The sequence below is a fragment of the Glandiceps talaboti genome, chromosome 6, assembly GCF_964340395.1.
Source record: "Glandiceps talaboti chromosome 6, keGlaTala1.1, whole genome shotgun sequence".
Classification (NCBI taxonomy): Eukaryota; Metazoa; Hemichordata; class Enteropneusta; family Spengelidae; genus Glandiceps; species Glandiceps talaboti.
Window position 1 is genome coordinate 9,504,490 of NC_135554.1, and position 25,244 is coordinate 9,529,733.

General features: G+C 35.9%; 1 protein-coding gene across 1 annotated transcript in view; it reads right to left on the reverse strand.

Annotated features, from left to right (window-relative positions):
- The window catches only part of LOC144436804 (E3 ubiquitin-protein ligase RNF213-like), a 71,136-nt gene extending 47,394 nt beyond the window's left edge, over nt 1-23,742 (reverse strand). Inside the window, exons 1-16 of the mRNA XM_078125664.1 lie at nt 23,569-23,742; nt 21,129-21,394; nt 20,497-20,721; nt 19,022-19,211; nt 16,906-16,985; nt 14,432-14,747; nt 13,561-13,698; nt 11,578-11,694; nt 11,207-11,372; nt 6,265-6,549; nt 4,668-5,251; nt 3,595-3,748; nt 2,999-3,216; nt 2,001-2,306; nt 739-1,559; nt 151-284 (exon numbers count right to left, since the gene is read on the reverse strand). Of these exons, the coding sequence (XP_077981790.1) occupies nt 151-284; nt 739-1,559; nt 2,001-2,306; nt 2,999-3,216; nt 3,595-3,748; nt 4,668-5,251; nt 6,265-6,549; nt 11,207-11,372; nt 11,578-11,694; nt 13,561-13,698; nt 14,432-14,747; nt 16,906-16,985; nt 19,022-19,211; nt 20,497-20,721; nt 21,129-21,394; nt 23,569-23,742 (4,174 nt within the window). The remainder of the gene's footprint in view (nt 1-150; nt 285-738; nt 1,560-2,000; nt 2,307-2,998; nt 3,217-3,594; nt 3,749-4,667; nt 5,252-6,264; nt 6,550-11,206; nt 11,373-11,577; nt 11,695-13,560; nt 13,699-14,431; nt 14,748-16,905; nt 16,986-19,021; nt 19,212-20,496; nt 20,722-21,128; nt 21,395-23,568) is intronic.
- Nucleotides 23,743-25,244: the final 1,502 nt, after the last annotated feature.

Genomic DNA, 25,244 nt, shown 5'->3' on the forward strand with positions numbered 1-25,244 from the left:
TCTCCGGTCCCCCCCCCCCCCCCCTCTCTCTCTCTCTCTCTCTCTCTCTCTCTCTCTCTCTCTCTCTCTCTCTCTCTCTGCATTCCTAACATGCATTATACAATAATTCAACTAAAGACATTTAAATAAACTGTTTAAGCGAAGACTTACCTTGCATGTCCACCAATTTTTCTAGAACAACTGCTAGAAATTCAAGACTTAAGTGACTGACATTATCTTTAGTCATCATCGTTTGATCAACTTGGTAGCTAATCCAATGTTCCTCCAGCTGACGAACCAGAACACTAAAAGTTATAAAAAAATAAAAACAATATATATTCCCAATATCAACAGTGCCTTCGATTCGCGATATTGTGCCTTGATATCGGGTTTTATATCCGAGTATCTCGGATATTACCAGCCTGGTGCACATGGGAGTGTTGATATATTCTTGCACCAAATACGTATCTACAAAATTATGTGATATTTAAAGTTTGTATTAATATATCAATGGTTCCAATTATCCAAAGTAATTATGAAAATGACTCATTAAGATGTAAAACTAAATAAGCTTTATATGAGCTTTGTTATAATTAAGGTTAGTTACCATATTAACTGAAATAGGATACTCACAATATTCAAACACGACCCTTCAAAATGATAAGTGTTCTGGGACACATGCATTTGACGAACGCAGATCTTTCTTTACTGAAAAACATGTTTAATGCATCTGGCTTGCTGAACGTTCATTAATGTTACCTTTCAAGAAGATTGGTTGCGTGTCCGCGCCCTTTTCTTCTCGTCTGCCTCGCTTCTCTAGAACCCCTCTTTTTGGTCCTTCGCACCGCGTCAGCTAAAGCTGTTTTACTCTTGACGTCTGATATATCTGCATATTCGCTTTCCTTGAAAGCATCATACATTTCGCTGACGTCATCGTCGTCCTCAGTCGGGTGGTCAATGCACCAGAGTTCACCTTGCTCGACGTCACCGTTGCACGCCTGAAATGCAGCTCTCGCGATATTGTCTGTGACGCCATCGATTTCTTTCATTTGCCGTAAGAAATTTGTAAAGGCAGTTAAATCTATATCACCTTCGCAAAGTGGTAGAGCGACGTTTTCCTCAATATTTTCTAGACAATTTTCGATAATATCTGGTAGCTTCGCGATGGTATTTTCATCATCGAAAACAACCAGATTCAGTAATTCCAAACTTGTGACCGCAACGTTTCTTTCCGTCAATGACGTAGACTGTGGTAAGAGCTTTGTGAGCTGTTTTCGTAGTGTGTTTACCTGCCTGACGTTAAAGTTATTGAGGACATGATATTTATCCCTGGCATTGCTGACAACGTCCCTCCATTCTCTAATACAGCCTTCTGTAAACTCTGCAAGCTCCTGTAAAATATCCAAAGGGTCAGCTTGGCTTGTAATTGGATCTTCCTTCCCTACTTGTATTCGTACATTGTACTTTGTCGACGGGTTTCGCTTACAAAAGATATCGACTTTCGAATCCGAGAAATAAAGGTCGCCATTGGCTCTCAGAGTTGCGAAGTTGTTTGCTAGACGTGTGATCTGTTCAAGCATCTGATATAATACATGATAGAGAGAAAAGGAAATCCTTTATTAACGATGTAACCGGGGTATAAGAAAGCTGTATAACCCACTCACCATATCTTTCACCCTTCAATATCTTAATTATTCTAGATTAAAACAAACAAGATGTAAACTGAATGTCTCCCAAAATGACAAAATAAACAAGATGTTTGATTACTGTTCCCTTGCGCATTGGTAAATGAAATGCAGGTGTATTGAAATATGAAGGACATTGGAAAGAACCTGAAACTATCTGTGTTTAGAAAAATGTAGTTCCAATACAAATTGAACGCCTTCTTATTATATAACAGTGTATGGAATGCAATATAATCTTTCATTTCATCCATGACAGTTCCGACAGACTGGGGTAAAATGTGGCATGCAAAATTAATCTTTAGCACCTAAATGCATTTTTAATATTAAATTACTCACTCCAATGTATGTCTTCAGATTTGACTTTTCACTGTCTTCCTTCCCAGCTACAAGCATCAACTTACTGCGTAGATCCTTCAATTGTGATAGCGACCACTGTCTAGGGATAGACTCGGCATCCATTTCGTCACTCGTCACTTCTAGGGTAACGTACTTGTCAAGAGTGGCGCCATCATCATCTGGATTTGTAATATGGTATAGCCCTCCATGGTTTATTATTTCCATCTGGTGAAAACACTTTACTTCAGATGGGCTGTGGACGTCTACGAGCCGTCTCAGCCATTGTACCTGCTCTTGACTATTTATCTGTAAAAATTGAGGGGATGGGAGATGTTTTCCAAATCGAATCATTATTTGGTTCTGATATGCAGAGACAATTTAATACTTCATAGGTTATCAGATCGTTATTGATGCTTTAATATTTACTTCACAACATCTTATTAGCCACTGTCATGACCTCTTACGTCTCCACAGTTTGTCAGGATTGTTATACTGTTAGAGAAGTCTGAAGTGGTCGATAAACGTGTCACAAAAGGGTGACGTTTTAATAGTAAAGTACTGGACATTGATTTTAGGTTGACCCGTGGTCAAATTTGTTTACTATGTATGTAAATCACTGACTGTTTACTTTGTATGTAAATCAGTTAGTAGGTTCTTATCATGATAGCCCACGAGATGGCTGGGGAGGAGAGTGTTTATCTTGTATGAAAATCGGTTAGTAGTGAATTGGCATATTTAACTACCAATTGGCTGGTTTGGTAAATATATATACCATACTATAAAAAGGGACAGTGTGGCCAATTCAGGACACTTCACTGCTGTAAAATCTTGTCTTGTCTGTGATGGACCTATAACATGGAGTAGTGTGCTATTCGAATCATGAACACTGAAATCTGTCCTGGCCAGCAAGCAACCCATCGTACCTGGGCTGTGAACCTAATTGTGTGGAAAAATGCATTTCATCTGTGAACAGTCTTTAGTTTTACATGCATACGTACCAACTTGTTTGACAATTCCCCATCACTATCTAATGATGTCCATACAGCTTTGCAGGCATCGAAAAATTGGTTCCAGTTTGATTCTACTGCTAGTTCAATCACTAAGGGACAGTATCCAGTAATAGCACCTTGAAACATGGCCACTTTATCCATATCAACGTCACTTTCTTCAACCTCTCTGAGCAGTAAACTGGTGTACGCTCTGACTTGACTTGCGTCTGTGGAATATATACCGAATATAAAGCTTTAAGAAAAGACTGAATTATATACTGACTGTTTTAATACACAATGTCAGTCATAAGTATTCAGGGTTTGTGTCAATCAATCTATTCAGATCCAAATGGCGTCTGATGACGCAAACCACCAGCAGCTTGAATCCCAAACTATGCAGCAGTGTATATGTATAAAATGATATTGCTCTATTTTCCATTGGCATGAACCTTAGCTAATATAACGCAAAGTCCACTGCCATAGTTAACCAAGCCAGCTAGCAATTACTGGGTGTTGAGAGTTGAACCAATTCAATAGTAACCTTATTTTTACATCACTTGTACATAACATATTTGTGGTCAATGACCGACAGCTTGCTAACTAACCTTTCATTACCTCCTTGCACCAGTCAATAGTTTCTTTACAATCCAGTAAAGCACTGAGACAGTCATACCTCTCCCCATCAAAATCGCGTAAGATGTTGCTACAGTCGATCAAGTCTTGGGTAACACTACTCATAGGATCATCTTCTTTGTGTATCTATCAATAAGACAGATTAGAAAGTAGTTGGCCTATCTTGTAGCCAGTATAGACTTGGCCTATATATGAAAATACTCGCATACACAGGCAGACAGACTTCTCACTACAGGCTTTAGTATACATAAACTCAGTGTAATGTAAAATGACTGTGCTGGAGTAAATAGTCCGGGTGCTCAATGCATATGTATGTAGAGCGGTGTAAATAACACAGTAGACAGGTTCGGCTACAAGTTTTACGTGAACGTGAACGTGAACGCGTAGAACCCACAATCGCGTCGATGTAAACGCTCACGTACCGTGGCCGAAGATGACAAATCGGTCTTCTAATTCAAGTGTCGGTCTCACCAGCAAAAAGTGTTTGGCTTCCCGTTAACCGTCTGTGTACGCGCAATCTGAATTTCTTTCTGGCTTACCTTGCAGATTTAGCTTCGGGATGACCATGCAAATCGAGGACCCAATTTCACGAAAAATGACATCAATGGATGCATTCGTGTTTGTCTCTATGAGATAACTATCTAACAAAGTACGTGTATAATCTATAGACAATACGATGTGATTTCGTTGTCTAAAAATGAGAATAAATTCACATGTTTACGGTTTAATACGTTAAATCAGCTGCTGTCTTCATGTAAAATCCGTAAGGCCGTCTTTGTGTACGCCAGCGTTGACACACAATTTGATGAGGTCATCGCAGAAATTCGTGACGTAAAACATGTAGCCAAACCTGTCTAATATCGAGCAAGATATACACAGGAGCCGTTACTCAGTATTTCACGCTGTCACGATCATAAGACGACTCATCATGTCGTATGATGATGACAACAGCGTGAATTGAAACACTGTGTAATGGCTCCTATGTATTGTGCTCGATACTGTGTACAGTATATAACAATGATTTGCATGTTAACGTTTTACTCACTAAATTGAGAAGATTGTACACCAGTTGGAAATCTCCTTGCAAATGTAAAACATCTTTACATTCCAACACTAATTTTGCTGATTTTTCAACTTCTTGAAAGCGTAGATAACTTCCGACTATCTCGAGAAAAGAATCAACGTCGGGTGTTAAACCTCCACGATCAGCGAGAAACACATCACAGGTATCTCGAATACTTCCATTTGGCAGCTTGGTGAAATAATACCTGATGTCATTCAGTGTCATACTATGTGTGTGAATTTGATTTACCAACGACGCCAAAGACTCCTTTACAGCAGGCCATAGCATGGCTACTACTTCAAACATCACTTTCTGATGGTAACTAGTTTTCCGACGACTTTCTTTCCACTTGTCCCATTGTCGTATGAAGACACGTTTGCTGATGATATCCTGTGGCATATCAACTATTAGCTGCTTCACCTCTTTCGGCACTATCTCAGGATTTATGGTGGGTTTGTTGATGTCAACGTCGTCAAGAGTAATTGGGGATATTTGGCACAATGTACCAAGAGTGGTCTGGTCATTATCAATGAGAGCAATAGCTTTGGTAAGTACTGCTGTGTCAACTAAAATAAGAATAAAAAAATGAATTAATTACAATACACATCAACAGAATTATTTTATAATGCTTGCCATGAAATGTAGATGCAATAGTTTCTAACTTATTTGTAAGCATGTATTTATGGTTATGGTCATATACGTTTGGTGTATACATTATTTTCACTTGAATACGGAACTCTATTGTGTAGCTTAGTATGTGATGCATCAAATGTGAACTAAAAACGAAAGAGTAGACAGTTAGAAAATATGTTGATATAGGGATGTGACTGTTGTATAGAGGACTACTTGATCCAGACATTTATACAGACTTCTGACTTTTAATCCGGTGTTCAAGAAGTGTAACTTCTCTAGAAAAAAAGCTTAATTGACAAAATCATTTAAATAATATCAATAACGCAAGTATGTTACACAAGCATTTTGATTTAAACTGCATCACGGTACGTATCACGCATGTAAATGTACGCATCACGCATCAGATGTATTATTCTTTAAATACGCAAATAATAAAAAAAGATCGTTAAAACTATTAATATAATGTGCTTCATAAAGAATGTGTGAGCAATGTGTAAGTGTAACTAAACTATTATCCAAATAGATGAGTTGATCATAAAGGTATTAAATCCAAATGATTACACACAGATTCCCCTCATGAAATAAATCTTGGAGAGTATTGTCTTTGAATCAAGTCCTTGACAAATGAAACATCAACAATATTCGTGAACTGATATGCAAATAAGGATAATTTATATGGACGAATATCAACTAAAAAATGAGACAATTCCTTGACATAAATACATGTGGTATAATGTTTCATTTCATGCAGGAATATTTTAAAATGATGATGATAGCTTATTGAAATTAATGGTATTCATTACGCAAATTATATTACGAAATTTCAACAAAAAATTAATATGCAAACAGGTAACTAATATGCACTAAATTTATTCAAAGCTTAATCATACATCATGTGATAGAAAGTATTGTTAATATGGCCATGATACCATGAATTCTAGCTTACCTTGTGGAGATAGAGATTCGCTGAAATCACGTATGTATGATAGAGAACGTTTGAACTGTTCAAGGTATACATGCTCACGTTTCCTGATGACCAGTACTCGCGAATATATTTCTTTCTTTATACTCCTCATCAACGTTTCAAAGATGTTTTGGTTGTTTATTATCTTAACAAGCAATTCGATAGAAACCATCCCACTGACTAAAAGATCATACACTTTCTTCAAAGCATTTGCAGCTTCATCTAGTCGTGCCTTGCCTTCGTCAGGTAGGTGTTGTTTGTGTTGGCCTGTAGAACAAGGTAATTAATTTGAACAACATCACAGAAACTTGAGGAAGCATTGCAAATGAGAATCAGCATGACTCAAACCCCAGTTGTTGTATACGGAAACAGGACTTGAGGGAAATATTGTAGAGGGTATGGAAAAGAACAAGCTCCAGTTTCCGAAAACAATAGGCGGTGTACGGAGCGGACGTACAGTGCGTGAGCTCCAACTTTACTCCCTCTTTCTTCCATCAAGATCGAGTACACATACCTAGCTTTGCATGCTGTGCATGATTATCCCTTGTTGCCAACACATGGATGTTTAAATGACGAAAAAGAAAGGCAGGAAGCAAAAAAACCGCAACATTAGTACTAGCAGTGAAGGAAGTCCACAGCCAAAACGTAGCAAGATGGCCGACGCGGGAAATTCAAATACCAATCCATTCATACCCAACCCACCAACTGACAAAAATATCACCACACAGTTAAGTGAAATCCTCGAAACTCTAGCAACCTTTGGGAAGCAAATCGAGAAGATATCCTCTGTTGAACAGCGTTTAACAGATCTCCACGCGTCAGTTGAATATGTTAGTGATTATTTCGATACTTTCCGAAAACAAATGGACGAGATCAAGTGCGAGGCTGAACAATTACAAGCGGACAACGTTAGTCTAAAAGCTCAACTGAGCACCACCCAGAGAGAGCTGAACCACACTCAAGATGATCTTCATGAACTTCAACAATATACACGTCGTAACAATCTAGAATTACACGGAATCCCCCAATGTGATGGTGAAGACACCGATGATATTGTAATAAAAGTAGCTTCTGCGACTGGTGTGGAGGTCAACACAAGTGACATTGACATCAGTCACCGTTTACCAAGTCGTAATCGTGATGTCCCACCCGCCATTATTGTGAAGTTCGTTAGAAGATCACTACGAAATAAGATATACTACGCCAGAAGGAATATCCGAGGTAAAACCCCAAACCTGCTTCGTATCGGTGAAAATACTACCAATAGTATCTACATCAATGAAAGTCTAAGTCCGGTGATGAAGCGTCTATTTTACCAGGTGAATGAAAGACGCAAAAGACTGCAATGGAAGTTTATTTGGACGAACAATGGCAAGATTTACACAAGGAAAGATGAACATTCTGAAGTTGTTGTGATACCATCTATGAAAGCTATTGATCGCCTAAACTAAGGATTACTCAGTACAACTAACTATATACTTGTAAATACAACACAATAAGAGGTATATGTCACCCCCCTGCTACTACCAATATTTTTTCCACAATCCATTTTAACATTAGGTCCATAGGAAAACATTTTGATGAAATGGTAGAATTTTTGACTCATACTCAGAATTTCTCCATTATAGCATTATCCGAAACTTGGTTACGTAATGACTCTGACTGTTCTCTGTACAATCTTCCCTCATACCAACTTATCACATGCAACCGTCCACATTCACAAGGTGGTGGAACAGCCATGTATATTCATAACTCATTGTCTTTTATACGCATCAACACATTTGACATTTGTCACTGTGAGTCTGTTTTCATTGAAACACTTATTGAAAAGAAGAAGATAGTTGTCGGTGTAATATACCGTAAACCAAATACACCAATTCATGAATTTTTAGATAGCCTGGAGAAGTGCCTAAGTTATATGTCTGTTAGAGACAAGAAGTGTATAATTCTGGGAGATTTAAACATTGATGTTAGTGAAAACACACACACCAGTACTAATTATATGACTCTCCTGAATAGTTATAACTTTATTCAAACCATTGACACTTCGACCAGAATCACCACTTTCACGGACACAACAATAGACCACATTATCACAAACATTACAGACCATTTCGTTGAAACTGGAACTATAGCTACCGACATTAGTGATCATTATCCAATCTTTGCTTTATTTACAAACATTAATCACATTTTCAATCATAATACTACCTTTCAAAATGTCGACTTTTCCAAATATAATCGTGAGACCTTCCTTTCTGAGTTAGACAATGTTTCCTGGCAGCCTGTATATGATTGTGACGAACCAAACCACGCATATAATGTTTTTTATCAATTATTCCATGATATTATTACAATACACGCCCCCCTTAAAAGAACAAAAATAAAGAAAACTAAAATTCATAAGCCTTGGTTAACAAAAGGACTATTAAAGTCAACAAGAACAAAATATCGTTTATTCTGTAAAATGAAAAAATCGCCTAATAATATTGAATTTAATAAGAAATACAAGCTTTACCGAAATTTGTTGACAAGAATTTTAAATTCCGCTAAAAAGAGACATTATCATATGAAAATACAGGCTGCCAATGGAAACACTAATCAAACTTGGAAAGTAATTAATGACATCTTAAATAAAAACAGCAACAAAATGACTTCACCAAAACAAATTAGTGTAGATCACAAGATCATTTCAGGGAAACTACATATCGCAGAAACATTCAACGACTTTTTCACCGACATTGGCCCAAAACTTGCCTCAAAAATCACCCCAACGACAAATTTTAATCATTATCTAAATGATAATTATTATGACTCAGTCTTCTTGCACCCAGTTGTGTACAGTGATATTGTGGAAAAGATAAAACGCATGGATCCCAGAAAAGCTATGGGATATGACAACATTCATCCTAAACTAATAATTGATGCAGCCCATATCATTTCCCACCCAATAACACACATAATTAACTGCTCACTTTCCCAAGGTATATTCCCTGACGCCCTCAAATTTGCCAAAATCACCCCAATTTATAAGAAAGGATCGACCCTTGATGTTAGCAACTACAGGCCCATCTCAATTTTACCAGTCCTTAGCAAACTATTTGAATCAATCGTTAAATACCAATTAGTATCATTTCTAGATAAATTTGACATTCTTCTCAGTACTCAATACGGTTTCCGCAAAAAGTTTAATACGAAAATTGCCCTTGCTGACCTCATATCTGACATTACTGACAAAATGGACCAGGGCTTCGTCACCTTTGGCATTTTTATCGACCTCAAAAAAGCATTCGATACAATTGACCATCATATTCTTATCCAAAAGTTATATTATTACGGCATTAGAGGTGTTCCGCTCCTTTGGTTTCAAAATTACCTTAAAAATAGACAACAGGTCGTTAGCATAAATGGTATCAACTCCAATCCAAAACAAATTAAGTGTGGGGTACCCCAAGGATCAATACTTGGACCAATCCTCTTCCTCATATATATTAACGACATTAACAAATCTACTGACGCCTTCAATTTTCGTTTATATGCAGATGACACTAACCTATTCAAATTCATGAAAACTAATAATATCAATCTTAATGTTATAAATGATCATTTTAAAAAAGTTAACGACTGGTGCAATGCTAACAAATTAACAATTAACGTTGACAAAACTAACTATATGATTATCAAAACTCCCCAGAGGATATCTCACATCGAGGGAACCCTAAGTATTAGCGACACACCAATTAAGTGTGTATCATCGGCCACATATCTAGGTATTTCCATCGACCCAGCTCTCACCTGGGAAATCTCACATCGAAAAAGTAACCCGAACTATAAGTCCCAAAATCGGAATCATCTCTCGTATTCGCCATTATGTCCCAAGGTCCACCCTTGTTTTACTTTACAACACTTTAATCCTCCCCCATCTTAGTTTCTGTCTTGAAATTTGGGGTAACACCTATCGTACATTACTCGAACCACTTATAATCTTGCAAAAGAAACTAGCTCGACTTATCACTTTCTCTGATTATCAAACACATTCTGCGCCCCTTTTCAATCAACTCCGCATATTAGATATCCATAAACTGTGTAAATTCCAAACATGCATGTTTGTCTATGACTTACAAAATAACCGCTATGCTCATAATATTAACCACTACATTACTAACCGTCTATCCCATAGCTACCCTACCAGATCAGCCCTCAGTTGTAACATTCCCATTCCAAAAGTTAATCTTACAATTTCTCAAAAGAATTTCAAATATGCATTACCCAAACATTGGAACTCCCTACCAAACAAACTTAAGAATATACACAAGCGACATGAATTTAAAAAATGTATAAAGACACACCTTTTCTCTTGATGCAAATTTGTACTGTAAATATGTAAATATCTTTTTCTGTACATGTGCTATAATAGATTTGTGAATATGTATGTGTGTATTGATTATTACTATATTATTTGTTATTATTAATTATTTATCATAAGTACGCCGTGTATCTTTACCTTCTATATTTTGACAGGATGAGGACCATGGACTAGATTAGTTTCTAGTAAACTATTTCCATGGTCCTCACCAGAGCATTTTCTTTTATTGTATTTGTATTTTCCTCTCTGTAATGTTATTATCTTATGTTTCTGGTGAAAATAAAATTCAATTCAATTCAATTAAAAAAAAAATCAAATTATTAGAAATTACACCGCGGATCGGTCTCACATAAGAGACCATCTTCAGGGATAGACTGTAAAAAATAGTGCACAATGTTTACCAATATGAGCAGGTATGGTGAATCACTCAATCTGCTCCAACCGGAACGTAGACATCGGGCACTGTAGAATATATTTTTCTGAAACTGGAGCGTGTTCTCTTTCATACCCACAAATATAGATGTATTAGATAAACGTCATAGAAAAAAATGATCTTACCATCTAAGTACCTCGGCCATAACTTCACTGCTATTAGGATGTCCAGTTGTTTTATGATAGGAAGATATGATGTACCTTGAGGCCAGTCTCTGCAGATAAGTTTCGACAACAACTTCGCATATCGTTTGCCAGATGTCTCCAATGAGAAAATATCTTTCTCAATGTCCTAGTTTAGAACAAATTGAAGGCACAATTGGGTTTTTTCTTTGCCAAGTTTATCAAACAGATTTCTCGAAGGTTATCATATAAATGATACTATGTTTCGAGGATACTGCTTTGAAATTCGCTGTACTTATCGATAAACTGAGCACAAACATGTTTACTTTATGACTGCTACTTTAGGAATACAAATACAAATACTGAATACATACCGATTCACACCCTTTCAGGCAATCTGAAACAGCATCTTCCATTGTTTCATGAATGAGAGGATTTACTGTCATCGACTCTGATACTAAGTAAATTTCCATGAGTGTCTTTGTCGATACCTAAAGAATTAAACACATATATACCATCGTACAGTCGTAAACCAAACCCTATCTAAAAACAAATATTAGGTACCTTATACAAATTTGAATTAAACATAACAATATATCGTTTAGATTTTTGTACTACTACATTCCCCATGACAGTGCATGCTCCCGATGTTAGAAAATAAATAAAGTACATTGTAATGGCGATGGAAAAGCAGAAAAGTAAATAAAACCTGGTAATATAAATTAGGATGAAGCTCTTATTATTGTTTTGTGACAACCGCTTTCAAATTAAGAATCGGCAAATATGAAAAGGAAGCAGATAAAGTTAAGGTATATAGACCATACAAAAATGGGGAAAAGAACATTTTAGTTTTTTCAAAGAATGACAGATTATTATCTGTCACCACTTGTGTTGTGAAGCTACCCCGTTGTCTCTTTGTAATTTACATATAAGTGTAAGGTCTGAAAAATGATTGACAGGTGTTATTGTGCCAGAATTATGTATATATATCTATTATAAACCCATTAAACATAGTATTAAATTCTTATAGATTACCATTATCCGAACAATAGAACAGCAGCTTTTCCAAAAAATAACCGGTAATTTACGTCATCGATATGCAAATTATGTTGGCAAACAAGATTGTCAATGGTTTCTTTGATTTGTAGGGGTTGACGATCATACCTTTGCTCTAACTTTTGAAACAGTAATGGTCTAGATATAAGACTAATATGCATGGATAATACAACTGATTGGCAGTGTCACTGGCCTAATATCAGTTTTTAATAAGTGTCTTTTATAGGTTTTCTATAAATCGATGTTATTGACTTCTTCAAAGCTTTCATTCACATAAAATAGCACCACGATGTTGTAACACAAGTATAACGATTGCGATAATCTTCAAAATTTGCTTGTACACATGCTAATCCACCCTTGTTGTTACCCGTGCCATATGCACCAACATTTTAGTGTCGCTATATGCAGTTTCGTAATTGCTAGGTGACGATGTGTATGTTTTTTAAATAAATATTTATCTACTTCCTAACTACCCATTATTATATTCGCCCTATATCCCACCAGTTGCTGTTATGGGCATGATCCTGTTGCTCGGTACGCTTGTATACATTTTTAATGTGTACTCACCTCCAGGTTTCATCTCTGCAATACACACTATCAGTTGACTTTTGCAAGGTCTTGTTGCTAGGCATATTTCCATACATATTTTAAATGTCTGTTCACTTATCTACCCATCTCTTTTTGTTGTCTAGGCATTATATGCCATCATTAGACCGTTTTGAAGGGTGTGGTATTGTTGTTCGGCATATTTGCATACATTTGAATGTTTATTCACTTGAGCACCCATTATTGTTTTTATCTTTACAATATGAATCACCAGTTGACTATTGCTATGGGTGTGGTCTTGTGGCTAGGCATATTTCGATACAGATTTGAATGTTCATTCACTTACCTACCCATTTCCTTTGGTTATCTAATCATTATATACAATCATTAGACCGTTGTGAATGGTGTGGTCCTGTTGCTTTTTGCATAATATTGTTGACTGTTTATTCACTTGCTCAACCAGCAATATTGTTAGCTGTGCAAAATATACTAGCATTTGGCATTTGCTAAGGGTGTGGTCATGATTGAGAAGGCATGGCTTTAAACAATATTTACGGACTGAATAACACCTCTACAACATCCCCACCATATCAGACTCATTCACTGGGTAGCTTGTGACTAGATATATGTTATTGACCAAAACTGAGGCTCAATCAATAGCTTTATGTAAAAACAAGTTCCAATTCACAAATAACTTAAGTGTAAGCTTTACCAAACATAATTCTTATTAATAAGAAACCGCTGGGCATACTTACTGAGTGTTTCTGTTTTCCTTCTGATTGCTTTTTTGTCGTCAAACGTTCTTTAAAACGAACCATTATCATTTTCGTCCACACCGACCATAGCTCATCACTATCTTGGGAGTAAGTAATGTTGAGGATTTTGGACCATCCCTTGGTGATAGAGATACACTTTTAACTAGAGATACACTTTTAGAGATACACTTTTAATGTTTCCAGCCGGTGATACAATATATAATACTATACATTTCAGTGGAGCTCTATCTAGTATTAATATCTTCATTCATATCTAACCTGTTTAAGAGTTAAACATTCACAATTATAATTACCATAAACGGAAAACAGCTAGCACCTTGACCATCTTTCATTTGGCAGCAATCCTCTGTGAATATTTCGTATTCTTGCTGTATATATTCATGCTCATGAAACCTTAGACATTTTAATAGTTTTAAAAATTAAGTGGCAGTTGTTGAGTTTGATTTTTGGGGGCTTTTTTGGCAAGTTTTGTATCAAGATTACATGTTAAAGACTGATGCTTTCGTTTTCACCATAGAATTAATAAGTATGTCATCCTTATTAAGAAAGAATTGATCATCCTGAAATTATGGTCCTTACAGGTTAGGTTACTTCTATTTGGCTTCTACCTAATATTGAACCTTTGACCAAGCTATATATGCACACCAGACAACTGCCTATATCACATGCAAAATAAAATTCAACAAATCGGCACCATTTAACTGGATATAATCATCCGTCGTTTAAATATGTTTTGAAGCTTAAGAAATTATATGTCACATGAATATTACTAGATGATAATTCTTTTCAAATACAGATTATATAACATTGTAATTTGTTAATGTATATGTAACTTTAAGAAAGGAAATACCTCAAGTTCACGATTCAACAACTTCTTCCCTGATGGCATCTCATCCTTTAATGTTGTACATAGCAATCCAGACAGTAGCCAAGAACCTTCGACGACTTCTCTTTCTACATCTATCGGTGATTCATCTTCCGTGACAAAAGGTTGTTGTGCCAGTGTTGCTTGTTTGGCAAGATATATATGACTAACATAGTATTCCTTCAGATTTAGCACTTGGTTAGTTGTCATCTGAAATTTCCCAGCGTCCACAATCTTGAGAAGTCGCAGTGCCATAAGGAATTCAGTTGACATAAGCCTAATAAAGTCAGCATCAGGTTTCCTAGGACATGAAATTGCCATAAAGTAGTATTACCTGTATTGTTTTCATTTCTGTGATTTTGTCAAGTATATAATGCGCAGTTGGCATTTTGTGATTAGCCAAATAAAAAAGTTGTTTGGTTTCGGTTACCCGACCCCACATAGTTTTTCATGCCGACCCTAAACTTGTTTTTACATATCCGAGAGAAAAAATTAGAAAATCGTGAACATTGTGAAGTCTCGCAAGAAATAATGGATGCGGAAACTGACATCAACTGAAAAAGACAATATAAAATTGTTCTTCCAATCTGTAATGGCTGTACATCTGATGAGAAGAAGCCAATAATACATGTACAGAGACCATATAGCAATCAACAGAAAAACATAACTACCTGAACTAGACACTCACATATGATAAAAAAATATTAAACAACAAAATAAAAAATCTACCTACCCCACCTATTTTAATGTAATTGGAACAAAACAATTTTTTTACGCCTTAACCGTCAACTTTGGCTTCAGTCCACATGACAAGTTCATAATACATGTACAGACCAGATGTAAAGTGAAAACTATTAGACTTGTATTTTCAGAATGTAGACTTCTGATCTATAGCTGTCATATATTATATACCATTATGAGAAACTGTATGAAATGTATGTGTAGCGGTTTGGTAGTATGACGCCACCAACGTTCGTCTTGGTTTGTGCTTTTCGATAGTCATGTGATGTGTTTTGTTGTTGTTAACGAATGGCGGAAACTGAGTTGCATCTCACTGTGCACACTCGTCTAAATTTCATGGATCCGGCCGTTTATCGTTAATGAACAGACTGAATATTGTTCCTGCTACTAAATTTAGGACCAACGAAGCTGATGTTCGCAAGCAAAGGAGCTGGTCGACATAGTTGATGCCTTTGGGTCGAAGATAATTCATGTAGTCAGCGAAGCCAGTGAACTTGATGTTGCGTCAAGTACTAATGCCTATGGTCTTATACTTATACTTGATTTAGTATCGTATGGTCAGTATAACGACAAACCCTTAATTTCTTTATCTCGGTGTGTTCCAGTCATCGCCGGAACACCAGATTACCAGATTGTTTAATCAGAGAGTTCTACAAGAAGTTTGACTTGCTGATACTTTTGATTTCTTGGTCAACTATTCTGTATCCTCGAAGAGACCATGTGCGTTATGCAAATGAGGCAGTCTTTCGTCATTGTCGCATATAGATGTAGTGAACCAAGTTCTGTACATGTGTTATGTTAGCCGTTTGCCGTTGAACATTTCCTGTAATTATCAACGACTGTGAACGCTATCCTGTGTGATTACCTTCATTGATTCATATTTCCTATCATTGAACGCTTTCCTGATACCTAATTCTACAATTGCTGTATACTATACGGGTTGAGTTGCTGTTGTTGTGTGTGTGTCATCAGATTGCCGAACGAGCCGTTGCCATTACCAGCTGTTGAAACCCTACAACTAGTAATCATCGTGTAGAGTTGTGTGGAATACTTTAGAGCTGGGTATCCTTTATTAAGCAATAGACACTTCGTGAACATTTATAGTAACTTTGTAACTGTGATAACTTTGTATTAGCATTGTAAGAACTTTTGTAGAATACTTTTGTACATTTTTACTGTAATATTTCCAGAGAGCCTTACTTACTGAACTTTGTAAATACTTTCCAGAAACTCTTAAACTATTTGTATTGACTACAGTCAAGACTCAATATCATCAATCCTGAAATCATTGTGAACAATAATAACGTTGGTTACTGTTATATCTGTGTCCAGTGATATTATTTATGTTTGTGAGCAACACTAATACGACTAAAAGCCCCCACGATCATGCACTAGTCAAAGTTTATACACAGTCCCTTTCTAAATGTAATTATAGTGATCCCTGTATTGTTTGAACTGAGTACATACAGCTTACATATGCATATATGCAACGAAGATGCTGTCTATACCAACAGGTAAAGTAAATAACACAATAACTATATAGATGTGCTACAAACATTTGGCGCTACTTTAGTAATGCCCTTCCTACGATTCTAGGGACTAGCTTCTAGTTTGAATATGTATCAGTCCGCGGAATCCTAAAACTAACATTGATTTTTGATTAACGTCATGACACTGACAGACGTGAGTGTATGATAATACGGTCGTTGTTTACTCACCTGTCAGCTATCGATTTCAATGCAGTTTGTGAGATCCTGTGATTCAATAAGGAAATGACACGTGTACATGTGTTCTCAAGCTGGAGATGAAGAACAGCAGAGACACTTACAACATTATCAATACACTGACAGACAAAATTCTTTTTTTTCATGATTTCTTGTTTGTTTTTTGCTTTGGGGTGTTTAATTTTGATGAATATAAAGATATTTAAAGAAAGGTTATATATATACGATATCAATACACATTGTTTCCATGTAACCTTCAGTAATTGACTTAGATCGTATCACGTGGTATGGACCATTGACCCATAGTGACCTCAATATTCATATAGGGGCACTAGTCGCGCTCTATTTTCCATAGGTTATATTATAGTAGCAGAAGTCTTATCGGTGATTTGCTTTGACTATGGAAAGCGCTGATGTAATATGAATCACTTATTGCCTGGCCTTATTCGGGCACTAGCAGACGTCATATTGCTCCTCGTTCTATTACGTAGCAACTATTCTCATCGGCTTTCAGGAAAACGTAGGCTACATTACAGCTCTCATTGTAATAGACGTCTACTAGTGCCATCACAACCAGGCAAAAGTGTATATTATCACATAAATACGTGCAAATCTTCACCTGTGTGACGTCAAACAGGGCAGATAAAAAAAAACTGTTCTACCTAACTATTTTTTTTCTCTCAACTGTTTGAGTGTTCCTGTTAATCCTATGCTACGATCATATTACTAGCGTCGTAATAATAATGTGCTTTCAAAACGTAAATGAACACATTACGTTACGAATATCCTTGGGTGGCATGAGTCTGATACGTAGAGGTACTTTTAGTTTTATCAAATAATTTTCATTCTATCTAAAAATCATGTAGATTATCGATGTAGCAGCCGGCAAGCTTACTTCCAATTTTCCGTCGAGCTCAGAGCTCCGGACTTACACATCCCGAGCAAATGTGATTAAAATGACGGAACAGAAGTCGCATTCAGACAAATTTTACTTGCGTTTTTAAAACTAAATTTGATATTAAATGTACATCGCAAGGTTATAACCGATACTTTTGCTTGAGAAACCACATCACACTGCAGATCACGCAATTGCGTAATTTGCATAGCCGTCGGACGCCTTTTTGAAATACACGATGAAGAATAAAGTGCGATGAAACCATGCAGTATTCGTAAAATTCTATTCAAAATTGTAGAAAAAATATGTGGAAATACTTAATTATGTGATAAATATATAATTCCACGAAATCAATGTTAGTTTTACGTCATATTAAATGCTCCTCGTATGATTCGCCTACCGGCTCGAATTTGTATTAGTCCGCGTAATCATACTCGGAGCATTATGACGTAAAACTAACATTGATTCGTGGGAATACAAAAAAAATATAGCATACAAAGCGCACATGTCCTACAACGCTTGTTGGTGTAGCTTTCAGTTTTAATGAGTAGTTTGCATCATTAATAATTTATGTAATTAGGCTATATCTTAAGGATTCTAGCTTAAACTGTCATATAATTTAGTGCATGCAGTGAGGATAATAAAGTGCTAAGCGTCTGACAAGTTTGCTGATGTAGCTTTTAATTGTAATCATTCACATATATAATTAATTATGTTTATTAATTAGCCTAAAGAATGCACATTAATTTCATTATAATTCGGTACATGCATGGAAGATAATACGTGCACGTGTTTGACAATGCAGCTTAAATTAGTAGTAATAAATCATTTGCATAGTCAATGCTTTTCAGTAAGTAGGCTATATCTTGGGAATGCACACTTCAAATTCAATCTAATTAAACATCAACCGTAACAAAGCTCACGAGTTCTAGAGGCTCTATACAGGGCATGTAGTGGGCTGATATAAATTTCACTTTTCTGGCAAGTATCCCGGATGTTCCTTTCTAAAAATATTGGGATTTCAAGTATAATGAGGTATGTAATATTACAAATACTGGCACGATCGCGAGGAAATAGCTCTGTGAATGGGTTTTATTTTGCAATATGGAAAACATGTTACCTTAAGCAGGCCACTCAAATTTCGATACATCTAAGCTTATCTTAAATTGAATAAGTTTATAGCCTAACTGAAGTCATTTAATTGTATAAACATACCTTTTTCATTTGCCCCTTTTCTATATCATACATCAATCTAGCAGTAATAATATATTCGGGTACATGCTGATCAGCTGCCAAGGCCTCCATTTCCTTTGAGTTTGGAGGGGTAAGGAAGGCTATCGACCTTATTATCATCTCATCAACACCAAAATACCCAGGAAGCTGTTTTAGTATTTCCGTATAGATTCTTTGCATGGAAGATAGAGATAAGATACAAAGTCGACTTTGGATTTCAAACTTGTAAACTGTTATAATTTGATCAGATACCTTTGCGTGAAATATCACGTCATGATAGGGACGTTATGATACTCACGATAAACGTCATCCAGAAGCACCTTTCTGATTGGACAAGGCACAGTGATCGCAAATTTTAAGAAAATGAAAATAGATTAAATAGAGTACTTTTCAAAACAGGGACGGTATAACTAATATATCCATTTCCAAACTATGCCACTGTGAAATCTTGCAACTCGTGTATCTATGCAGAATCGGCACTCACGGTAATGCGACGAAATTTGAGGTGATACCGAATGAGTGACTGTGTCATATATTAATGATGGGGTGGACAACGTACGCCACATTTTAACCTGCCTGGTTTGCATTTTTAGGGGAAACTATGTATGACCATATCAATCCCATTTTAAAATAGTACCTAATTGCATTATCTTGAAATATTGATCTAGTTGCTTAGTGTCCATGAATTTCACATTTCATTTGTAAAGCTATGGTCAATTGCTTAACATCTTCACAGATCATTTATGTTGACATAGAACGATTTCGGTTTCTATGATTTTCTACTTTTCATTGCTTTATATCAGTGAAAATTAAATTAACGTTGTGAAGAAATTATCGTGTAATGACCTGACGCTACTTGTCATGTACAATTAAGCATAATGATTTTAGTATACTGGCAATGGTTGATTCTGAAATCTGACACTATTTCAGTGTCAAGGCAAGTAAGTGAGGAGATCGGAAAAGGGTAGCTTTATATGATTTAGTCTCTATGTATACCATTCGGAAATCTTTGTAAAACAAATGGTGCTAACATTTGATCAATACCAGCTTATAACTAATCAACGTTTGCCAAATATGATCATATAACAAAACTTGCAAAGTTTGCATTGGTAAACCCAGGTGATGACATCACAATCTCTTTGTCTTGGTAGTGTGTCAAGACAACGAAATCGATCTGTGACGTCATCATCAGAGATTTTCCTATAAACCCTTACAGGAAATTGCCAAAGGCCTGAACACATATTGAGTGCAGTAGGGCTACTTTTACAAGATTTCAAAGTTATATAAGTTACTGATCAGGTGATATGTCATTAAGCAAAATCGTATGTACATCGAAGGCAGAAATAAGCCTGACGAGACTTTCCTTTGGACCTTTAAGAACATATCTCAGGTGCCATTTGAGGTTCATACATTTACACATTGGGGATTTATTTACAGTAAGAAATTAATTGTCTTACCCTTTTTCGTCTTGGTCATTTTGCAACTGGGCAGTGTATTTTGCTGCTCTTATACCACTAAGTCCCCACCAGCCAAGATCGGTGATGTTTTCAGTATTTGTGAGACAAACTGGGTTTTCATCAAATAATTGCAATACAGGAAGACAATACATCCAGTACCCATTGGTATATTCACCATCAATAATAATATTGCAGATATTAACAATTGCAGACCTAGCTTGGCGCCTAGTAAGAAATAGGAGCTATTATTTTTATATGTGGCAAATAATTTTGCCTCACAGAATATTTCACGACATGATGATGTTTAGAACAGCCTACACCTCATTTATATCTTCAACCAATGACAATCTTAAATCATAAAGTAATAACACAGACAGTAAAGCAATAAAAACACTAATAGGTATTAGCAGTTTATCTAGCAATGGTAGATATCTCAATTGAAGATGCCAATATTTACAGTTTGCTAATTGTCAGCGTTGGAACACACTCCATACTGTCAGTTGGTTAAATATCAGACGACAAAAAGACTATTGTTATTATCAGCTGTTAAATATGGCAACAATCATGGGCAACAAAAGATTTGTCCCTTGTAAATTATATGAGCAAACAGTGACAATTAACATATTGACTACCTGATTGTTTCCGTATCAAAGTCTTCCTTGATGGCACATGTAATGTTACTCCAGTCCTGCCTTGATTCCACCTCAAGGAACATTGTCCGTACCAGCTCATAGTATAGTTGTTTTCTCTTCATTTGTATTTTGTATTTTTTCAGTAGTATTGCTATTGCAACAACATATATAATATTGCTGATAGCTTTCGTTTGACATTTCGGTGAAGGTTCTTGCCTCGCCTGTATCAGAGAGTCAAGCTTGGACACCAATCTCGACAGTATCACCTATTAAGAGAATTATACAGATAAACTGCTTTCGTAAAAGTGGGCTTGGCAAGCAGTCTAAAATACATCTCTTAATACCGAGATAAAGCGCGTTTCCTCCATGTCGCAATCGTTTATAGCATCCATATCATGTGTAAAAGTATATTTATTACATTTGCTTTAATTATCAGCTCAGCAAATGGTGTATCTCGATGTAATGAATATATAAACAATGCTGTAAGTGCAAAGCGTAACTTAATCAAATCCCTAGGGAGAAAACATATATCTGTCATAAGATGTTTACATCTCGGTTTAAGCTATAGAGAATCAATTGTGACACACTCCTTTATATATTGTCTTATTACTACACCAGTGTTATTTTACACTATTGATGTAAATGCCATATGTCATGTTGTTATGTTATTATTCATTAAGGTGTCATATGTGGACTTACCAAATTATACAGTATTTAAATAAACTTTACAACAACAAAAATAAAATGAAATAAAACAAACGATTAAGGCTAACAGGTAGTCGAGTGTTCCGATTTGTATGTGAATTATTTGGGCAACTACAGGCAATCGTTTTCGAACAACATGCCCCGAGGTTTATATATAAAAGACATTCAAAATCAAAATAAATTCTAGTTTTAATGTTTCAGAAGTTGTTGGGGATAATTTTCTAACTTAACCATTTATTAGCAAATCTGCCTCCTAAAACCACACTAAACTTGTGTATATCCTACGAATGTCACGGCAACTGCTATAGCAGTACTAGTGTTGCTTGATGTGGAGCTTGGCGAGAATCTGTTGACTATGTTAAAAGTCAACACTGCATGGGAGCTTGTTTCACTGGGAGAATAAGCTGGTGCCTTCTTTATTCATAATGGACCTTTTTCATTAATACAAACATAGACATTGTGGACATTATGAAGAGAGGGTCATCGTTGCTGTCATACTATCCATTGAACAAGTAGCCACACCATTATTTGAACAAGCAAAGGTTTAAAGAGATTATACGCTCCTCACTTCATTTGTTTCCAAGAATGGCTTACCCCAGTGTGCAGATGGCCTCCTCTTAATAATGTAATTTGCTTAATACTATAACTATGTTTAGATGAAATCTAGCGTAATGTGGATAGTGAAAAATGTCTTTTCTTTTGTGGGTTCCCAGGAATGCAACTGAGATAAAATAGCGCCAATGGCATTGTAGTATAACTGTATTTGTCTGTTGCTATGGGCGTGGTCTTGTTACTATGGACATTTGCATACATTTTGGGGAATCTTTATTAACTTGCCTACCCTTCCCACTTTTCATCTTTGCAATGCAATCTATCATTTAGCTGTTGCTATGGGTATGGTCCTGTGGCTACGCATATTTGCATACATTTTGAAGCTTTATTCACTTACCTACCCATACCTGTTGTTATCTTTGCATTGTAATATGCATCGTCATTTCACTCTTGCTAAGGGCGTGGTTATGGTCACAAGGGCCAATTGTGTCGAAACATTTCCAACTTAACTGCAGAATAATACCTCCAGAAACATCTCCACCGAGTTTCAACCCCATTCACCACGCAGTTTCAAGATTTTTTTTTTTTACCAAAATGAGTTTTTGTTTACCTAATTTGCACATTGTTGATGGGATCTTCACGTTGTGAACACACTTTCATCAACACGTCCCCTGAGTCATCCCCATTACATTTCAACCCAATCAGCTCAATATTTTTTGGAATTATAGGTTTTTGACCAAAAAGACACATTTGCATACCTAATTTGCATATCACTGATGGGATCATCATGTCATGAACAATTCTTAATCTAACCACCTCTAAGAATTTGAACAATCTCCCAACTATACACCCGCGTTAATATACCCACCAAATATCACGGTAATCGGTCCAGTGGTTTTTGACTTTAAGTTGTTTACACACACACACACACACACACACACACACACACACACACACACACACACACACACATCCAGACATACAGGGACTTTGCCATGCCTGTAGCACTACTGAACCTTATCAGTATAGTTGTGCTAAAAACTAGCCCTGCCTTTGTTCCCATTTAAATGTACTACAACTTTACCATTGATTATAAATCTGAACTCACTTTTTTTACTTTAACGTCTTTGATTTTCTTAACTTTTTGCCTCTTTTGTCAGCTTTTGTGTAATGGCTTGCATACTCTTCGCTGTGTTACACTGTCTACCAAATCGAATACGTCTTGAAGAGCTTTGCTTGCTTTCATTGGCTCTCCGTCAAATACACGAAATCCAATCCAGCGCGGAAAGTATGATTCCAGGGCATTTTCAGCATCTCTTCCCCTCACATCATCTATGTTTCCCTGATGTCTGTCCATCCTAATAACACTATCATAGCAATGAATGACATCTAGGAAAGAAAAGTGTATTTTCATTTAAAGTAGGGTTTGGTGTAAGAGTATCTTGGTTACTTCATACTGTGAATAAAGTCTGTAAAATAATGACTGTAAAATTGACATAGAGATGAAAAAAAGATATTTTCTTTAGGGTCCTTGATGCATGTTAAATCTATGTGTACAGTGGCGAACGTGAAGTAAATATACTATTTTGTATCATGGATGATATTATAAATAAATGGAAGTTGAGGCTGCTGGAGATGTTACTAGTCTTTGTCTTGCTAAAGGGAACATTTGGTTGAAAGTTTTGATCAAGAAAACCAATGTCTTGGACATCTAAGAATGAATATCATTGGTTATATAAAGACTGCCACCCCAATATGTAATCATGAACCCAATATCCAATACTAACCCAATATGCAACACTAATCAAGATGCAATAATTAACAACATCACCCAAAATGTAATACTAACCCAATATATAACAACACCTTAACCCAATATGTAATACTAACCCAAAATGTAATAACACCATAACCCAATATGTAATACTAACCCAATATGTAATAACACCTTAACCCAATATGTAATACTAACCCAATATGTAACAACACCATACCCCAATATGTATTACTAACCCAATATATAATAACACCATCACCCAATATGTAATACTAACCCAATATGTAATAACACCATAACCCAATATGTAAGACTAACCCAATATGTAACAACACCTTAACCCAATATGTAATACTAACCCAATATGTAATAACACCATAACCCAATATGTAAGACTACCCCAATATGTAACAACACCTTAACCCAATATGTAATACTAACCACATATGTAATAACACCTTAACCCAATATGTAATACTAACCCAATATATAATAACACCATCACCCAATATGTAAGACTAACCCAATATGTAACAACACCTTAACCCAATATGTAATACTAACCCAAAATGTAATAACACCTTAACCCAATATGTAATACTAACCCAAAATGTAATAACACCTTAACCCAATATGCAATACTAACCCAATATGTAATAACTTTCAACCCAATTTGTAATACTAACCCAATATGTAATAACACCTTAACCCAATATGTAATACCAACCACAATATTCAATACTAACCCCAATAAGTAATAACCTTCGACCCAATATTGAGTACTAACCCAATGTGTAATGTGTAATAACAACTTAACCCAATATTCAATACTAACCCGATATGTAATAACTTTCAACCCGATATGTAATAACTTTAAACCAATATGTAAATAACACCTTAACCCAATGTGTAATACTAACTCAATATGTGTAATAACTTTAACCCAATATACAAACCCAATATGTAATACTAACCCAATATGTAATACTAACCCAATATGTAATATTGGGTTACGATTATATCCAATTAAACATTGTTACATATTGAGTTAGTATTAGTTAAGTATTATTACATATTGAGTT